The 20,558-nt window shown below is 47.0% G+C and overlaps 1 protein-coding gene across 11 annotated transcripts in view; it reads left to right on the forward strand.

Moving 5' to 3' along the window:
• Positions 1–20,391, forward strand: part of Lcor (ligand dependent nuclear receptor corepressor) — a 107,083-nt gene extending 86,692 nt beyond the window's left edge. For 7 of the 11 annotated variants that reach the window (XM_087578106.1, XM_087578132.1, XM_087578119.1 and 4 more), the window contains one exon: positions 5,809–15,884. In XM_087578106.1, coding sequence (XP_087434232.1) covers positions 5,809–10,993 — 5,185 coding nt within the window. In that variant the 3' untranslated portion in view covers positions 10,994–15,884. 11 annotated transcript variants of the gene reach the window in all.
• Positions 20,392–20,558: the final 167 nt, after the last annotated feature.

Below are 20,558 nucleotides of genomic sequence, written 5' to 3' on the forward strand. Positions count from 1 at the left end.
AAAGATCCAAAAAAAAAAAAAAAAAAAAAAAGAGAACGTTGAGAAAAGAGGTTTCATAGAGACGTGGTGAAGGCAGGAGGCCGTACAGTCATTTTTTCGGTATGTCGTCTGGAACTGCTCTTCTCTCACCTGAAGAGAGTAAGATTATTTGTCAGAAGCAGAGCAGTTCATTTCTTGAGCAGAAACAAAGTTGTGTTACTGAGATGGTTATGGAGAATGTGGCATCCTTTGTTTCTGTCAGCTCCTCCCATTGCTGTTTTAGATGGACATCCCTCTGCCCCCACTGCCCTGCAAATTAGTGATTTTTTTTTTTTAGCCTTGAAATTATGATTACCACTAAGGAAGTACATACCTATTCGTTGAAATGTATCTGGTAGAAGACTTCTTTGCTTGGCCCATGCCAGGTCTTTAAACAGTTGTCCTAACTGCTCCTCAAAGCACCATTGTAAGATTAGTTCTCTGTCCCTCAGAGAAGGAACCGCTTCTGTCTGTATTTTGCCTAAGATGATTTCAACTAAAGGGCAGTTCCCTAAAGGACGGTTTTATTTTCACTTCAGAAGAGGAAAGGCAAGGTAGAAAGCTCTTGAGCCTCTGTGACTCCTCCTGCTCTCTCTCCTGTGGTGGTGACCTTACCTCCCAGAGGTCCAGCTCTGTGGGGCTCAGGACATAGGACACTTCTCAGCTCAAGGCTGCCCTGGCCAGAGTTCTGCCTGGGCCTGAAACGTAAACTGGATGATTTCCTATAGTCTGTTTCAGAGTTCCTCAGGAGTTCTCAGAGCGCTTGGTCTGTATTCTTACCAAGTTAGTGCTCAGTTCCAGCACGCGGTAGTGTAACTTAAGGAGTTGTTTTAAATTTAAAACAGTCTAAAATCTCGTCCTTCGCATCCTTTGAATTCCCTTTTGTCTAATGAACACCAAATGTGGTATGTCTGACCTTGTGATGTCTTGCCTGGGATGATTGAGTGAAGCAAAAGTGGATTTGGTGGGGGGGGGGGAGGCCTTGAGAAGTGGTTGGTTGGGAGGCCATCACACTGCTGGGAAGGGGTTGGCTCACTCTGGTTTCGCGTTCCCATGTCTAGCACCTCCTGTTCACATGTGCCGAAAAGCCAAAACTAAAGAGTCAACTTGAACTCGTGTCCTCATCCTTGCATGGTAAACACTTCGCTGGCTGGGCTAGCTCCCCAGTTCTACCTCTGTTATTTCTCCTAGCCAGTTCTACGGTTAGAAAACTTGAGTGTTAACAACTTGGTGGGTACAACTGTGCACAGTTTTGTTGTATAAAGAAACATTTGCACACCCATGCACACTTTGACTAGACAGAGTTCTGTCATACCTTTTGAGTCATTCCTTTGTTGAGATATGATTGATAAATTCGAGATAATCGAGAGTAGATAATGCTTTCCTTGTGGTGCCAGGAAACCTTGTCCTTAGGGAGAGGACACTCAGGCCTGTCACAGCTCACGGGAGTCTTCCTCAGGCACATGGTTTCTTCAGCCATAAGCACTTGCTCTTGGGAGCAAGGACAACAGCAATAGGATGCATGTTTTGGGAGTCTCCTGGACAGCCTAGCCAAGTATTCAAAAGAGGGATTCTCTTGGATGTTACGGTTTTTTTAAAGGTGGCTCTTACAGAAAGCACGATTAACCCAGTGAGAAAAGTTCATTAAAACTATATATATAAAAAAACATAAAACTGTGTGTCTTTTAAAGATACATAGTGAAATTTCTTGTAGTTTTTTCTGGCATCCTTACTGCTTTACCCTTCTACCTCTGTGTGTACCTGCCTCCCTTAAGAACCACCCTTCCCACCGACCCTATCGGATCATTTATACCCTCCTAACCCCGTCTATGCTCCCAGCCCCCTAACCTGTCAGCAGACTCACCGTATCCTGAAAGAGATCTAGATCAGGAGAGAAGAAGTGGGACACGTTCTTCCTGGTAACCGCCTGACAAGTGAACAGCTTGTACACCTTGGTAGGGCACGGGGCATACATTTTCATGTTTTGTTTAAAGAAACAAGCCAAGCTGAATACTCTAGTCCTAGTCTGCGTCGTTTAAGGTCTCCTTTCTCCTCTGTATTTCTCTCTGCTCCTAACATTAGCTCCCCTGTGCTTACTGTTGGTCTTGTTCGGTCAAGAAAAACCTATTTTGGTCATCAGCGATACTGATTTGCCCGCACAGCAGTCTTTGGGTGGCTGCACCCCAACTGCTGGAGAGAGTACCTGACTATTACTCCCAGAGTCTAGAGTCTCACACCTGACATTTAGCTTCCTGCCACATTTGATCTGTTCTTCAGTACACAATAACCTGAGCGGTGACTGGCCACCATTTATATTAGCCAAGGGAATGTAAGTATTGCAGTGTTGACCAAATAGGAGAGCTCAGCTATGCCTCACCTCTGGTCTGGAAAAACATCACTGAGTAAATCATTAAGATAGGGTTGTGAAGCAACCAGTTGCTTTTAAACTGTGCCTTTTTTATGAATATTATCTTATCCTTTACCACGCCCTTCTGAACTAGGCTTTGAGCTGAAGGTAGGACGACTGAGTGATCAAGGTCACGTAGGCCATTTCTCACCAAGGAGATAAACCAGGACTGATTCCAAGACCTACACGTCAGGCTCCCTCTTCTTTTATAGCCTCTTTCTAATTTACCAATCCCTGTGATCTTACTGTGCTTTGGAGGTGGGCTTCCGCCTGCTAAATAATTCACTTACCTATTACAGGGAGGCCTCTGTTGAGCAAAAGTAATGATTTCAACCTAACATGAGATCAGACAGAGGACTGCAGCATCTGTGATACGTTTTTTTCATAAGGATCTTATCTAGTCCGGTGTCCAGAACGTAATATGATGCAGACTACTCAGTGAGCTAAAGTCCAGGTGCTTCCACAGTCAGAGGGAGGGAATTCTCTGCACGGCAGAGTCTCTGCTCTTCAGTTAGCGAATTGCCTGGTAGTAGCCAAAGTTAGTGCAGGTGCTGTACCTGGGCTGTGTCAGAGATGCAGGGAGCTCACACACTGCCCAGCAAAGGCAGACCTTCAGCGTTTAAATCAGATCGGCAGCATTTTTTAAAAGCCAAGCATGGGAAATGCAGCAATATAAAAAATACCAGGAAGTTGAGGTTAACTCAAAACATTAAATAGCTGAACGGTAAGAAACTAAAAACCATCTAAATTTAGTTTCTCTTTAAAACCTTTTTGGGTGGGGGGAGTAAATCATTTGGAGTCACAGCGGAAAGTAGTTTTATGGCCGTAGTTGTAAAGTTAGCTGTTTAATGATAGTTGGACAAAGGTTAGTGTTAATATGCAGCCTCTCAGCCCCAAGGACGCCACTTACTGCTGGGCTCCTACCTATGCATCCAAATTGCCTGCAAAGCCCGTCAGATCTAGAGCTCTAACGCATCTCCACTGAGAGCCATCATTTGCGGTCCGTGCCTTCCTATGTCCTGATAGGGATGAATACTGATTCTCAGACAAATAAAGGCAGCATGGCGGGAAAAGAGATATGCTAAGTGATGGTACGATTCTGTAAAGAATTACACCAAAATATTTTTTAAAATTCAGGGGATGGCAAGATGGCTCAGTGTATCTAAGTGTTTGCCACCAAGCCTGATGACCTGAGTTTAATCCTAGGGACCCACATGTTTGGAAGAACAAAGCATACTCACAGAATTTGCCCTCTGACTTCTATCTGTATTCTGTGGCACATGTGCACGTGAGAATGGATGCACACATACGTGATATAAATGTAATTAAAGTCTAGCTGGTGGTGGTAACACATAACTGCAATCCTCATACTTGGAGGGTAGAAGCTAGAGAATGAGTAGTAGCTCAAGGTTAGCCTCAGCTGTACAGAAAGTTTCAGGTCACTCTGGGAGACAAATAAAAACCTTGACTGCTTTTGCTGGTGTGTGCTCCCACATCCGTAACCAAGCACATAAGAGGCTGTGGCAGCCTTGCCGGCTGAGGCACTGGGTGAGCTAGCTCTGCCTCCCAGAGCTTTCAGTTGGTCCACTTCACCATCCACTCTATCTGTGAACTGCTGAAGTAGTCTGAAGGGCTCAGCCCTGCAAATCCATAGCTGCAGGATCTCCTGACGCAGACCACAGGGTACCCTGGAGGAGCCCTGGTAAGGACGTAGTGTTGATAGAGTAGCAAAAGCCAGAGGTCTTGAACCAGACCAGTGACTCCTTGCAACGAACATTTGCAAGTAAAGATGTGTGGACCGAAGGGTATACTGTGGGACACACTGTGACTCACTACAGCTTCCTCAGTGAGATTTTTGTTGTTGTTTTCTTGGGGAAGGGAAGGATAGAAGATATACAGAAAGACGTGGAGCTGAATGGGATTCACTGCATGGTGTGAAATCCACAAAGAATTAGAAGTTTGAGGGGGAAAAAAAAAGACAGAGGCAGGAGGATCAGAGAGGGCTGATGCAAGTCCGGCCTAGCCAGGGCTGCATAGCGAGACTCTGTTCCATGTTGGAAACACAGAAAGCAAACCTGTTTAAGCCCTGCTTCTGCACAAAGATAGAAGAATAAACCAGATGACGTATCAATCAATACTCGTTTAGCACATATGAAGCTACCATCTGTGTTCTATCGTGTCTCACATACCATCAAATAATACTCTTCCAAAGGTCTGTAAGCCAGAAGGGTGGAGAAGAGCGTGTGTATGAGAAGTTGTATCAAACTCTGGGCTCTTTCCATGTCACTTCGGTAAAAGTTGTGCATCCAGAAGCACAAAGCAACCAGTGAGACCCCGTGGCCATCCCTGCAGGCAGTGTGTGCTCTGTCTTGAATCTAGTGTTGGCCTCTCCCACGCCCCCTTGTCTTTGTGGTCCAAACTCCAACAGAGCTTCACCATGTGGAGGTGGCTGTCAGGTAGAGCAGCTTGTGTAACTGAAATGTCTCTGGGTAATATTCCGGGAAGCTCAGTGGTGGGCTAGTGTGAGGATGTGTCACGCGGACCAAAGCTGATAGTCCACCACTGTGGAAGTTCGTTCAGCTCTCGTCCTGCTCTGGAGAACTGTTGGTGGCTCTTCAGCCAGTTGTTCTCCGAGAAATCGTCTGCAAGCCATTGAGTTTACAGCTAAGTGTTCTAAGTGACATGGAATATCAGAGTTTGTGTTATAAACCGAAGCTAGTGGTTATTTTAACACCGTTACCTGAGCCTAAAACTAAAGGACAGACTGAGGACCCCTTATCCAAAATACTTGGGAGAAGACGTGTTTTGAATTTTGGCTTTCTTCAGATTTTGGAATGTTTGCAAATACTTAATGATGTATTTCATGAGTGAGGCCCAGGTCTAACGCCCAAAATCATTTACGGTGCAGGCTCACTGTGTCCATATAGCTTAAAAGTAATCTTACACAGTTAGCACTTGTCACATTTCGGAGCACTACAGATTTTTGGATAAGGATCGCTCTTTGTTGACCATACAGAGTTAATAATGCGGCGAAATTTTATTTCCAATGTTTCTTCTAAGATAATTCTGAATTTTTTAAGTGTAAAAAGGATGAAGTAGGGTTTGTGATGCAGCTCAGTGGTAGTGCACTCCCTAGTGTGTACCAGGTCCTCTTTGATTTCATAGCACTGTAAACAGAGAAACGTACCAGAGATACTCAGTCTTTGAGAGTAAGATGGGCTGGCTTTGCAATCTAATTACATATTCTTAAGCTCAAGTACACAACAGACCTGGAAGTAAATGACAGTTTTTGCCAGAATGCCCTCTCTCTACAGTATAAATAGCCTCTGATACAGTTCATACTTTGGAAATTCTAATTTCTTCTTCTTTCTGTTTTTGTCTAGAGAGGATTCAGCAGAGGCACCCGTAGCTGATTCTAACCATCCGTCAAAGTCCCCGCTGGAGAAGTTTATGGTCAAGCTGTGCACCCATCATCAGAAGCAATTCATCCGTGTCCTGAGTGACCTGTACACCGAGTCTCAGCCAGGCTCTGAGGACCTGCAGCCTTTGGGACCCTCAGTGATGGATGTCTCTGCTCGAGATTCGGATTGTGCCGGCCTGGGCAGCAGAGACGATGAAAAGGATGATGCGTGTCTTGATGGGGGTTCTCCTGCTTCCGTAAAGTTGTTCTTAGACTCATCGGGGTCTCCTAGCTCCCTGAATGTGACTGAAGAAACCATGAAGGACCCACCTCCTGAGACAGACTCTGTAGATGGGAGAGAGAATGCCTTGAGCACTGTCCAGAAAGATTCCTCCGGCCCTCCAGATGCCCAACAGAACCCCACAGGTTCTGCAGACAGTCCCACTGTGGGATGCCTCAGTACATTGGATTCTTCCTCTTTTAACTCCCCCCACAGTTCTAAAAGCTTAGAGGGGCAAACCACTGGCCAGGAGCAAGACACAGACATGAAACCCCGTGAGGATGCTGAAGACAGTGCCCCAGCATCAGTCCAAAGTCTGGCTGCAGTGGAGCTGGTGGCTGAGAACACTGAAGAGGGTGGTAGCTGTATTGTTTCTCAAAGAAACTCATTCAAAGCTTTATCAGAAGAGACATGGGACTCAGGGTTTATGGGAAACTCGTCCAGTGCTGCAGACAAAGAGAATGCTTTACAGTGTGGCTCAAGAACATCCTCACCCCAGGATTTAGAGACAGATGAGCAAGATGCAAGGCCAAAGCAAGAGAACCATCTTCACTCAGTAGGTAGAAACAAGGCGGGTTTCCAGCCATACCCCAGAGACAAGGGCCATTTTGATCATTCCAAAGGTGGTTGGTTAGCTCCCAGCCCCACGCCAGCTGTACACAGAGCATCCAATGGCCACTCACAAACCAAGATGATATCGGCCTCCATCAAGACTGCTCGGAAAAGTAAGAGGGCGTCAGGGTTGAGGATAAATGATTATGACAACCAGTGTGATGTCGTTTATATCAGTCAACCAATAACAGAATGCCACTTTGAGAATCAAAGATCCATATTATCTTCGCGGAAAACAGCCCGAAAGAGTACCCGGGGATACTTTTTCAATGGTGATTGCTGTGAGCTGCCAACTGTTCGCACGCTGGCCAGGAATTTATGCTCCCAAGAAAAAGGAAGCTGCTCACCGTTAACATCAGAGGCAGTGGTGACTCCCAAGCAGACTCTTACAGGTCCCACCTCAAAGCACACAGTAGGTGTGCAGCTTCCCACAGTAGGTGTGCAACTTCCTCCAGGAGGTGTGCAGCTTCCCACAGGAGGTGCACAGCTTCCTACAGTGGATGCCCAGCTTCCCACAGGAGGTGTACAACTTCCTACAGCAGATGTCCAGCTTCCCACAGTAGGCATACAACTTGCTACAGCAGATGAGCAGCTTCCCACAGTAGGTGCACAGCTTCCTACAGCAGATGAGCAGCTTCCCACAGTAGGTGCACAGCTTGCTACAGCAGATGAGCAGCTTCCCACAGTAGGTGCACAGCTTCCTACAGCAGATGAGCAGCTTCCCACAGTAGGTGCACAGCTTCCTACAGCAGATGAGCAGCTTCCCACAGTAGGTGCACAGCTTCCTACAGCAGATGAACAGCTTCCCACAGTAGGTGCACAGCTTGCTACAGCAGATGAGCAGCTTCCCACAGTAGGTGCACAGCTTCCTGCAGCAGATGAGCAGCTTCCCTCAGTAGGTGCACAACTTCCTACAGCAGATGAGCAGCTTCCCTCAGTAGGTGCACAACTTCCTACAGCCGATGTCCAGCTTCCCTCAGTGAATGCACAACTTCCTACAGCCGATGTCCAGCTTCCCTCAGTGAATGCACAACTTCCTACAGCGGATGTCCAGCTTCCCTCAGTGAATGCACAATTTCCTACAGCCGATGTCCAGCTTCCCTCAGTGAATGCACAATTTCCTACAGCCGATGTCCAGCTTCCCTCAGTGAATGCACAACTTCCTACAGTCGATGTCCAGCTTCCCTCAGTGAATGCACAACTTCCTACAGTGGATGTCCAGCTTCCCTCAGTGGATGTGCAAATTCCCACAGTTGATATGCAGCTTCCCATAGCAGGTGAGCAGCTTCTGAAAGAAGATACCCGTGACGATCCTAGGAAAGAAAGAACCTCCCTCGAGGAGGGGGACAAAGACACATCATCAGCGAAAGAACATCAGGAGCCAGAGGTTTGCCTCACCAAGAATGAGCGGGATCCTAGCGTCTCCCCTAGGCCAGGAGAGACCACACCCTCCAGCCCAGCATGTCTTCTGCCTGCTGCCCTCACTAATGAGGATCCGTCTGAGATGCCAGAAGGCAGCACTGTGGTCTCATCCCCAACAGCAAGTGTACTATCTTTCCATGAGCAAGACCAGCCACCAGCAGCCTCCCTGCTAGGACCAGAGGAGATGCAGGCACAGGAGTGCCACCTGGTTCTGACAGGTGGAAGCATCCCCCTCACCTCTGGGGAGGGCAGTGAAGACCTCCCATGTAGACCTCAGTTTTCTCCCGAAACAGCCGTCAGAGAGGGGCGTTCTCCATGCTCAGCGGATAAAAGTCCTGCTATGGCTTTAGATCCTCCCCTGAGTCTAGAACTGTCTGAGCATGACCAAAGCAGCAGCACTGAGGCTGAGGCCAGAGACACCCCTGGGGAGACACTGTTGCTAGATGGCTCCCTGCCCCTACTGGAGAGCAGCATTGTCACTGATGAGAAGAACCCAAGCCAGACGGAAGGAGGTGAGGTGGCAAATGGAACAGGACACCTGGAGGCACATGACGAGGATATAAAATACTCAGCAGAAAATGATCCGAGTGAGCCAAACTCTGGCTCACCCGAAGAGAATGTGGACAAGAAGAAAAAGGCTAAAAAGCTCCCCGAGGCCTCTGACAGGTGCCTGAGAAGTCAGCTTGTAGATTCTTCCTCTGCTGACAGGTACCCAGGGAGCCAGGGTTTGGATTCAAATGCTGCTTGTTCTGAAGTCAACGTTTCTAAAAATCATGCTGTAAAGCATTCTAAAAGAGAAGGGGACTGTGGTGGGGTGACATCTGAGGGCTCAGTGATTGACAGCAACCATACAGACAGCCTGGAGGACACTGAAAACCCTGGTGTCAGTGAACATTCCTCTGATGAAGAGACCAAGCAGGAGGCTGAAGGACTTGGTGTCATTACAAGGCAGACTGTTAAAAACCTGTTGGCAAAGGAAGTTAAAAGGGAAGAGGGAGGAACTTCCCCAAGCAGTGACCCAGCCACTGTTAGCCAGCCATCTCCTCAGGACAACCTGGGAACCCGTGTGTGGTCCAAGATAGATGAGAAAGATGCTCACGTGCCCTCGGACAGCATTCCTTGCAAGAGAGACCCAGAGCAGGTGAAAGAGAACCCGGGACATATTGTCATACAGGACACGGAGGCCGCTGTGAGGGAGGTAGACGCTGAGGATACCCACCATGAAGATGGTGCCGGCCGTGCTCCATGTAGCTCAGCTGCGATATCGGCCAGTCAGAGTGGCGATGCTGCTGGGCCACCGAAATTGGTAAGAAGGCCTAAGAGACTGCCTTCCTCAACCTACAACCTGAGGCCTGCTCATTGTGTGGGTGCCTTGGACACTGCAAAAATGACTTCAGAGAAGCAAGTTACACAAGTAAACCCAGCGCCAAAGGAAAGTGGAGCTTCTCCGAGTGCAGAGTCCTTAGACGAGGAAGATTCAGACACGGTGGCAGAGGAGCAACCCAAGTTTGTGGGTTGGTGTGCAGAGGAGGAGAACCAGGAGCTGATCGCCAGCTTCAACGCTCAGTACCTGAGAGTTCAGAAGGGCTGGATCCAGCTGGAGAAAGAAACTCAGCCGACATCGAGAGCCAGGAGCAAGTCTGACAAGCTGAAGGAGATTTGGAAGAGCAAGAAGAGGTCACGGAAATGTAGGGGTTCATTGGAGGTGCAAAAGTTCTCTCCCGTTCAGATGCTGTTTATGACAAACTTTAAGCTGTCTAACATCTGTAAGTGGTTCTTAGAGACAACAGAAACTCGGTCTCTGGTCATTGTGAAGAAACTAAATACTCGTCTTCCTGGAGACATCCCCCTTGTTAAACACCCTCTTCAGAAGTACCCTCCTTCCACCATGTACCCTAGTTCACTGCAGGCAGAACGCTTGAAAAAACACTTAAAGAAATTCCCAGGAGCCATTCCTGCTAGGAATAATTGGAAAACCCAGAAGCTGTGGGCTAAACTACGAGAGAATCCTGAGCAGGTAGAGCCAGACGCTGGCAGTGACATCAGCCTTGGCCCTAACAGTGAAGACAGTGTGGAGGAAGTCAGGGAAAGCAGACATAGTCATCCTCCCACCAACTTGCCTACTCCAGCCAGCACCCGGATCCTTAGAAAGTATTCCAATATACGAGGAAAGCTCAGAGCACAGCGCCTAGACAGCTCAGTGGGTGGGGCTTCTGAAATTAAGCAGGGACGTAAGAGTGTGTGCATCAACCCGTTAATGTCCCCCAAGCTCGCCCTCCAGGTGGGTGCAGATGGGTTTCCTGTCAACCCCAAGAGGGCTGAAAGAAGCAAGGGGAGAAGAGGGAAGCAGATGCCAGAAACCTTGCTTAAAGTGGAAGGTCAGAACAAGCGCAAAAGAGCAGAAGGCTCCGGTACTCAAGACGGTAAGGACAAGGGGCCGGCAACAAAAGCCAGCAGAGTCCTTTCTGCTGCAAAGAAGCTAGCTGCAAAGGACAGAGTCAACCAACTATCCAAGAAAATGACCTTGAAAGAGAACAAAGTGAGAGTCTGTAGGAAGGGTCCTGGGAAGAGCTGCCCAGCATCCAGGAAAGAAAAGGAAAATGCAAACAGAAGACCCGGCCATCCCACAGCAGCCTCTGCAGCGCTCGCAAAGCCTTCAAAACAAAGGGGCGCAAGAGAAGCCTCTTCAAAGCCCCCAAAAGCCAGGAGGAGAAACCGGAAGCTGAGCAGTGGGAGGGGCCGAGCCAGACCCTTGGCAAAAAGCCCAGAGAACCGGACTGCCCCCAGAAAAAGAAAGCTCAAGGCCAAACTGGACTCTTCCCAGGGCAAACGGAGGCGGTTAGAAGCCAAGTGAAACCTGGATAGCCACTGAAGAACGGGCCTATGAAAGCAAACTTTCATTTTGCATTAACAGAATCTGTTTTTATAAGCTTGTCAAGCCTTTCTCGTTGTAGTTACAGGATACGCCAGTTTGAGATGTCAGAGAATGCTTCTTAGCTGGAGAAGGGAACGTGTAGAGTTCTTCTCTGGGGCTAAGAGAAGTTGTACGTTATTTTCTGGTTGTTCCTTGGGTTTTAAACTTGGAACCAAGCAGTTTTTGTTTTAAGAAGTACAGTGCCTTATTTATCCTTTTTTGTTTAAAAATTTACAAAAGCTAAGAAGCTGATGTATGTGACTAAAGGCTTGTATTTTATACTTGACGCACAAGCACTTGTTCTGTCACTGAGGAGGCCGCCGCCACACATGCGGGAGGCAGTGAGCGAGGAGCCGTCAGCAGCTGCCCGTGCGCCCCTGGACAGGTGCACCTTGCAGCCCGCAGCACAACTCCCTCTCTGTCTTGTTTGGTTTTTATTTGATTGATATTTGAAAGCTGAACCAAATCATTTCTATCGTATGTGGAGAATGCAGGGGATTTATAATTATTATAAAAGATTAATATTTCTGTTACTTTTCTTCCAAAACACATATTGTTGATCACCCCTTCATCTTTTTATTTTTTAAATCATTTCAGATCATGTTCTCAAATTTGTGTGCCCATGAGACAAAGATGTGCTACAGTTTCTTTTGTTGTTGTTTTTTGTTATGTTTTTGTTTTGTTTTATTTTTTTCTTTTTGCCCCAAAATATGTTACTACTATCATGCCTGTCATTTGACCATTAGGATGAGCGACTCTTGTTTTCTTTCTTACACAAAGTATTTCCCTGCGCAGCGGAAGTCGAGATGTTCTTTCTGGCAGTGGAAAAGCTTAGCCGTGTGCATATATGCATCTTACATGCTTGTGGTTGCTACCCGCAAGTGTCTTCTGTACTGGTTTCACAGAAAAGCTCCTCCTTCCCCAGGCAGTGTATCTGTGAGCTGAGCAGTTAGCAGTGGCTGGAGTGTTTGGAAGTGATTCCGAGTCTCCGTGCGCATCTCTAATCCCGGCTCCAGACTTGGGAGAGGTGTTGTGAGCAGTGGCTTGGAAAGACTAGACACACAGTCAGCTGAAGCTGCCCAGAGTCTTAGTGCAGCCACATCCCCACCCTCAGATGAGTGGAGTTCAGTGGGACTCTCGGATGTGAATGTCTTTGCCTGGAATAGGTGTCTACTCAAATTGACAGTTCCGTTCTTGTGGCTAAACACTTGCAGAGTCACCCCTCCCCCACAATGTGTCATTCTGTCCCTTGGCTCAGAAGTGAGACCCGCAATAATTGAAAGTGATGTTTGCCTTTTCTTGGAGCCTGGCGTGGCCCCATTGGCTTTCCTCGGTGCCTACAACATTGCTCCATTTCAGCAGTGTGCACTTGACATTCCCACCGGGCCAGTCAGCAAGCCCGGGGTTGCTAAAGCCTGTCGGCTTTGACGTGCTCTGTCACCGAAATAGGCTCGAGTGTGCAGCTGCTGCCCTGCTCTCATTACTAAAAGTTTCTGTGTAGTTTGCTTCCGATCTTTTTAGATCAACCCAGGTGGGCTTTTATATGCAAATCATGATAAAACAGGCCTTCTACCTATTTTACTATTGTTAAAGGTTTGCTGCAGATAATGGAAACTTCTGATAATTTGTTAGGACTGGAGCATTTGATTCATGAGAAGTTGAGAATTGTGTTGAATTTTCACAGATAATGGAAGTCATCATTTTCTTTTTTCTTTTTTTAACGTCACCTCTGTCCCACGAGCCTCCTCCTTCCCTCTCCCTTTCCCCATTTCCCGTTTTATTATTGTTATTATTGTTGTTATTATTATCTTTGACCTTGACCATTCACAAGCTACCTATCGTGGTGAGACTGCCGAGTGCTGGCAACTCTTTCTCAGCATTAGGTCGCACGTAAGCATTACTCTGATTTGAATAGGTTCATTTAATCCTAAAAAATGGTTTTAAGGCTTAAAAGAACTTTTGCTCTAGTTTTCACTGGATATTGTTGTGGTGACTTAAACGGCTAAGGCTCACTAATGTCAGGTGTGCCGATGCCCATATATATGAGGTGCCCTTGGCTACCTGGAGATTCCCTCGTAAGGTGCTTGGGTTAGGTTAGGGCGAGGAGTGAGTGGTAAGTTGGTGGGATGCTTCCAGTTCCAAGTTTATAATTCATTCCATTACTTTTCTGATGGTGGTTTTTGGTTTTAAAAGTTCTCTTTAAGATATGCTGCATTTGAGGGAGGTGTGTGGAAGTGTTTATTATATAGCCACCTAACAATGACATAAGCATCTTGAAAATCAACTTATACTTGATACTAGTAACTCCATTTAAACAGACAGACAGTCTACCAAATTTGCACCGTCAGGTTAAGTAATCTCATTTTTGCTGATCCTGGTTAATTTTGTTAATAGAAGAAAGGACACAAAAGCAAAGCCTGACAGTGGCTCTAGGCCTTTCCACACCCAGAGCATGCTGGGAAATCAGCCCCTCAGCATCTCCAGGTTTGGCCTTGACTCCAGCCTCTTTGTTTTCCTGCCTTCCTGTAGCCATTTTCAAGTGTGACTTGACACCATATGTAATGCACTCTGTCCCACAGTTTTGATACTAAATCTGAAAGGCATTCTGCTCCTGGCCCTCCCCACACTCAACAAAGTGGCTGTCAAAGGCTGGCGCTGAAGTCGATGCCAGAGGACTGGTTCCCTCTGTTCAGGAGCTGGAAGATGCCCCAGGAGGTATCAGAGAAGCTTCTTTGGGAGATTCACTTTCTTTCTCACTGGGCTCCCTGGGATGGAGGTTTGGAGTTTTATTCTGGTATTTCCTCGGCTCTGTTACAGTGTTGCAGTGCACTGGGAAGGCCCTAAACCTCTTTCTGTTCTGGGAACTTCCTGTATAGGAATGTTACCTGAGTCTTGATCTACAGTTCCTAGTCCCTGGGATTCCCTGGGTCTTGCTGGGTTTGTTTTTTGTTTGGGAGGGGGGTTTTTGATTGAAGATTTTACACTGTCCTCTCTAAACCACAGCTGAGCTGTGGGGTTTGCGCCTCATCATTCTGTAATGGCTTAGAGGGAAGAGTTATGCATCCCTTTCCCCAGGGGCCCAGTACATCACATAGCACAGGTCGATTTCCCACCATGCACCTTGCAGTAATCAGCAAGCATCACTTCAAGACAGATGCTGTAAACCAAGATGTGGCCTATCGAGGGCACGGCTGCTGTTCATAGATCAGTAGACTTAAGAGTCCCATAGGAAATGACATCGTGCTACATGGTGCAAACCAGAGATGCTTCGGTGTGGCAACCAACAAGTCTGTGCTTGTCAAAATACCAGAAACAGACTGAATAATCCAAGAAGCTGCCTAGTAGCTAGGGAGCCACCTTCATCCCTGTGGCTTCAGATCAGCCAGTTCAGGCCTCCTCTTAGCTTAGATGAGCAGTCACAGACGTGCAGTGGGCTGGCCTCCCCTGTGTATACATTTTGTTGGCACATAACCATGCCCTTTTGCTCACTGACTGTCCACGACATAGACTAGATACTTGGAGAAGTGGCCATGAAGCCCACAAAGCCTAAAATAACTGAATTTGCTGACTCCTGCTTGAGAAAATAACCTCTTTTAGGGGTGGTTCTCCATTCCTCTTCTGTCCTATGCACATACTTTGTGCTCTTGACTGTAAGAGACCAAGTAAGCTCTGAAGAAGTTCATCTCCTTTTAAATCCTTCGCCCAGCCTGTAGACAAGAACCCCTGAGCAAGGTGTCTTTGGATTTCTAAAATTCTGTGGCCTGGCCCCTGTGCTCCCATAGTTTATAATCCTAGAACTGCCTCTGGCTTTTTGCTAAAATAAGCCAAGACTGTCTCTGATGAGGTCAGCCGAGGGAGCTTCTGGTGAGCATTTGGTTGAGGGAAAATTGCATAGCATGGAAACAAAGGTCTAGTGACAACCAAAGCGCTTTTTATAGCGTGTTACCATTGATCTGTTTTCAGACGTACTCTCAGATTGACTGCCGTGTCAAAAACTTTAACAAGGGGGAACCTTGTCTCCTCATTGGTGGGCAGTGCTGCAGACTTGAACTCTGGGCCTGATGTAAGCGAGGCAGACATTCATTCTACCACGGAGCTATGTGCCCAGATTATTTTGAATTCTTGCCTAGCGTTCTATATCTTCTAATGGCTGGCTATCTGCCGAGATGTTGGAACGCCTGAAGTATGAAGTCTCTATACCCAAAGAGGTCCTCGGGGCCACACAGCAGGTACTTCTACCTGCGTGCGTCCTTCAAGGGAAAGATCTTTTTTAACACTTAAACATGGCAGAACTAGGGAACTAGCCTTTTGAGACTGCTTTCAAAATAATTCAACTCTTGAAAATTCTGAAGACTCCTGTCATGTACAAGGGATGCATTGCTGAGCTAGTCACCTTGTAGCACCCCACTGTTCTGCACCCAAGGGACCACTGATGACAGTGTGCAAAGGCTATGGCTTGCCTTTGTCTTTGGGTTTGAGCCAGTGTCGGTCAATTCCTTGCTTTACCTTCTCCCCACCCAGTTGTCCTTTTCCAGGCTCTCAGTGTGTTGACCTCAGCCCATCACACAGCCTGCCGATGGGCACAGGCACGTGACAAGAGACCCTGAACCTTTCACACCCGATAGGCCTGTTTGATAGGGGTGCACTTACAAGCCGCCTGAAAGTGTAGACCACCTGCCTGAAACAGCGCCCCATTGCCCATCGTGTGAGATTGCACCAGAGTGGTTTTTCACTGTTTGAAATGGAGAAGCAGAAATAACAGAACCACTAACAGACAATGGTCCACACTGCCTAGAATACTTAACTGCCTGACCTTTCAGGTCAGTGTACTGATCTTTGCAAAAGCCATTATGAAATTGTGTGAGCAGTTAGGCACACTTTATTTTTCTTCACATAGGCCAGCATTGCAACAGTCCTTATGGGTTTGTGGCATCTTACACGTCTGTCTCAGCATACAGTAGCCGTTGTACATCAGTGTTTGTAAAGAAGAAAAGATTGTCTTTGCCCATTAGACACTCGCTGAGGAGTTGTAGATAGAATGTATCAGCTAGGGTGTAGTTTAAAGTGTAATTTTGTAAACTGAGGATGCAATCAGTCATCGTTCTTACGGGTCACCCTGGACTTGACTGATAGAGACATTGCACCAGCAGTGTCTGACAGACACATGCTGATCTGCAGTGATCGAGCAGCCTACAGCAGTGCCTCTCTCAAAGCACAGGGGCTGGCAGTGTTTCACACTGATAGCCCTCCTTTCTCTCCTGCACATTACCGTGTGTGCAGGTTTACAGTTCTCAAACTTGGTCAATATCTGTGGACAAAAGTGACCGATCTTTGTGTGTTTGAACCCTGACCCAGGCCATTCTTTTTGTTTTGTTTTTTAACATGAACAGTGTGTTGTCCGTCCACCAGCAGCTTTAGGCGCAGCAGGTCCAGGGCCCCCCAGCCTGCCGGGGAAGCCCTGGTGTGTTCAGGTCTGAAGCAGCTTCCCATCCGGGGAGCCATTCTTGGTACATTGCCTTTCTTCTCCCCTCCTGCCTATGCCACTGGCCCCCTTCCCGGTGGCATCTTCTCTGGGACACTCCCCCCCCCCCCAGTGCTTTGCTGAGCACATATCATATGAGAAGAATTTATTCATTGCTTGATTCTCACCGTGCTTGGTGGGCTGGGTCTGAATGCCGTTCCGGGCCCACCTTCTCTCCACTCCAGTTGGTACCATGCTGTACATCTCGTGTTGTGTCGTAGTTAGAGCTGTATGTTGTGCTTGGAAGCATTTGTGGTAAAGAAACTACACGAATAAGATTTGCATAATTTTGTATATTTATACCACAGGTAGGGATAATTGCTAGAGCCACTGTATCTTAGGGTAATTGATTTCCCTTTTGGCTTCTGCATTCGTAGTAGTTCTAGGAGACTGCATTAGTGATTGGTTTCAAATACATAGAGAACATATTTATACACACCACTGTGGAGTTTATTTTACTGTGTAAATAGTGGTGTTTTCCTGTTCAAATGCTTCTATACAAAGTATTTATTTTAACAAAATTAGTTAACTGTCAAAAGGGCTTTCCCAGAACTGTTCTTGCTATCTCTTCTCCCAGCTCCCGTGCTCAGCTACCAAACGCCTAAACATCACAATAAAGGCTGGAGGCGTAACCTCAAAACCCTTACTGTATTTGGGTAGACACAACATGGACTGGGAACCTTAAGGCTTCTCTGGATGCTCCATCCCAGACCAAAGCAGAGCTTGAAGGAGTGTGGCTTTGCTCAGCCCAGCATCCGGGCATCCCCCATACCCACTTACCTATGCACCATTGATATATTCAGCCACTCACTTCCATGGCCTGTGCAGGGAAGTGACCTCAGTTGTAGTCTTGTGACAAGAAGCCTTATGCCTGTGCAATGAGGAGAAACCATGGTGGTTGCCAATATGAGCTCGTCTGGCTCTCAGGATTTATGAGAGTCACCCTTTGACACACCCAGAAGAGGCACACATGTCACCTTCTGCACGTTGACAAATGTTAGGTACACCTTGGCTTTCCTCCTCTTTCTCATCAAGCATCTGTGCAGATGTGGCCCCTCCCACCCATCTGTAACCCATGGTTCTAAAATGCAATCAGCTTTGCTTCTTGGGAGTCCTGGTCTGCGGTCCAGAGTACCCACAGTGTCATAAACCAGTGCTCTGTGGTCACCCATGTCCCTTTTCCCCTGTGCTTCATCCATGGCATCCCATCTGTCACTGTGTCACTCTGCTGGGATGGCTGGCTTGGCCTACCTCTCCAGGGCTCCAGAGTACTTGGAGACCAGGTATGTAGGGATTGCTGTCATCTATTTGAACTGTAGTTTGCCTGTTTCCTTATGGCCTCCCTTTGTCTTTTCTGAACAAGGGATGCACTGGAACAGTAATGCCGGAGAATGTTTCTAAGATGCTGTTTGTAAGCAGATCTGATTTTGAGATGAAATGTGAATGGGTAACTGGGTGCCAGGGAATTTAGCACTGAACTAGACGGTCAAAACCTTTTAACCTTTGCAGAAAGTAGACTCTGTTCTCATCTAAATGTTCACAAGACGTAATGCTGTAAATAGTTTTCTAAGAAATATTTATTACATGTTCTGTATACAAAGTCGCATTCTGAGTGATGTTGGTGTGCATTATATTGTAGAAGATTATATTTTGAGTAGTGGACCTCTTTTACAACACAGTTCACTCATGGAGAAAGAAACAAACCAGCAGGTTGAGAGCTGTCTGGGGCATTTGACCTGTAATGGACCATCCAATCCAAGCTTTAACCGCCCCCTCTTCTCCCCTGCTTGTGTTATATATGTTATATATACAGGTGTACAGTACAGGTCAGTGCTTGGGTCTGCAGAGCAGATTCCCAGGTCTTCTTTCTGACGTGTTCCCATAGCAATATGACCCCAGGTGCTGACCAGTCCTGTTGTCTCAGAGGATCAGGTTGGGGGACAGCTCTTGTGATGCCTCTTGCCTTTCCTAAGAGGCTGCTTTACTTGAATTGATGCTTCTGTTTCTTCTGCATGCTCCCATGTCACAAAACTATAGCAGTGTGTGGGAACTCTCTCAGCACCAGACACATCAAAGGTGACATGCCAATCAAAAGGTTAGCGATTTCCCAGGAATTTTACTTTCCAGGACAGATGAGGCAAAGCTCAATTGGCCATAGAATAAATGTAAGGAATTTTTATCAGAGAACCATGTGGCCTACTATATCCCCCCTCTCTGTCTGACTCACCTTTGGAAGCCAGCCCGTGTCCTGCCTTCTGCCTCTATGCCTAGGCTCCAGAGGTCCATGGCCCCTAGAGTCTGGCTAGGTTCTTAATGTGCCCAACTCTGTTGAGCAGCCTTTCCTGTGACCGTCCTAAGCTTAACGAAAAGGAGTACCCCACACCCAGATGCCCACTGTTAGAAGTGATGTAGTTTTCTAGGCTTTTGGAATATGTCCCTTTTGTATTTCTGATGGTGTTTGGGGTTTTTCACTATAGTGTTTTTTCACTGGTGTTTTTTTCACTAGTGTTTTTTAGATTGAGGTGGGTGCGTGAAGGTAAACTTTCCACTGCTGAGCCCAAAAGCATGCAGAGGAGAGAACTTTGCCCTGCATTGTGTTGTTGGGGAGGTGACTACTTACGGTGAGGGGGGGTGGGGGGAGGGGCTTGTAGATGATACGGGGTTGAAATAGAAATTCTGGCCAGAGGTTTCCTACGTCTTTGATATTTTGTAATGAAAATCTCCCACATTAACCTTGCTTAATCTCAATGTAAGCCTGCTGTTTACCCTCAGGGAACAAGTGGTTTTCAAAATTGAGCTCCTCCAAGGTCCTGGGCCAGTGCCTGTGTGCGCTGGTCATCTCTGTGATCTCATGGCATTATTTTCCCATATGCATTATGATATTAAGAAGTTCAGCCCCACCCTGTATGAAAAGCACAGCCCAGTGCCCTAATTTAGGCTTGTGTGGTTGCCTTTGAGGGGCCTGGCAGGGGTCCTAGGAGGGCCATGCAATTTAACCGAAGCTCAGGTGTGCATTGGATTTTCTGTTAGGCCACAACCCTTCAGAGCGAGTTTAGGGCAGGGGCTGCGGAAGGTTTTACTGGTCCTTCCTGGTGTTGCCGCCGAGGTCAGTCTTGTAGGTGTTTGGATGTGCTCCTTCTTGCTGTCTTGTGAGTCATAGCCAGTGCTCCAGATGCCCAAGGGGGAGGCCTCTGGAGGGTCCAGCCCTCCCTGACCTCAGCGCCTTTCAAACTAGTGCAGTGAGAAGACTCTACAAATGGCACCCGGCAGGGCAGCTCGTGCCTCTTGGGCCTGGACTCCACTGTTAGTGAGTGTAGGAAAATACTGTGTCTGTAATGGATGAAATTCAATGTATGCTGTGAATTTGTTGGTTTGAAACATTGAAAATTTTTCATTAGACAATGTTTACATACCTCACCTGAAGAACCTTTGAGAGTGTATATATGAAAATTAAAAATATATTAAGTTGCTTTAAAACAGTATGTATAGCTATAAAAGTTGGAGTTATTTTAACTTTGAGTATGTACCAAGTCTCTTAAATATTGAAATCTCGTAGACTTTCTGGCTTCTGTGTTTCGCTTTTCCTGTTGGACCACGTGGATAACTGTGTTTTTGTTCTTGATAAAAGGGGCCCCACACCGAAGTCCAGGCTTTGAAGGATTCTCGTGGTAGTTAGGATTTTCTGGTTTGGTTTGAGGAAATGGGGTGTGGAGCTAGAGGGTGTGTGGGAGGGATTTCTCTAACACTGACATCTGTTCTGTGAGCTTTTTCAAGGCGCTTATTTTATTGCAGCATATTAAAGTTCTTTGATATTAAAGCGTGTTTGTGTAATCACTGGCAAGGGGGAGGGGACAATAGGGCACAGCCTCCTGCCCCACTACTGTGTGGCTGAAAGCAGACTGTGTCGGCCATGGGGCTGGGCACTGCCCTAAACGATTAGTGATGCTCTGAGTTATGCTTCACTTCAGGGGGTAGAAAATATAA

The sequence above is a fragment of the Rattus norvegicus genome, chromosome 1 (genome assembly GCF_021556685.1).
Source record: "Rattus norvegicus strain SHRSP/BbbUtx chromosome 1, alternate assembly SHRSP_T2T, whole genome shotgun sequence".
Taxonomy (NCBI): domain Eukaryota; kingdom Metazoa; phylum Chordata; class Mammalia; order Rodentia; family Muridae; genus Rattus; species Rattus norvegicus.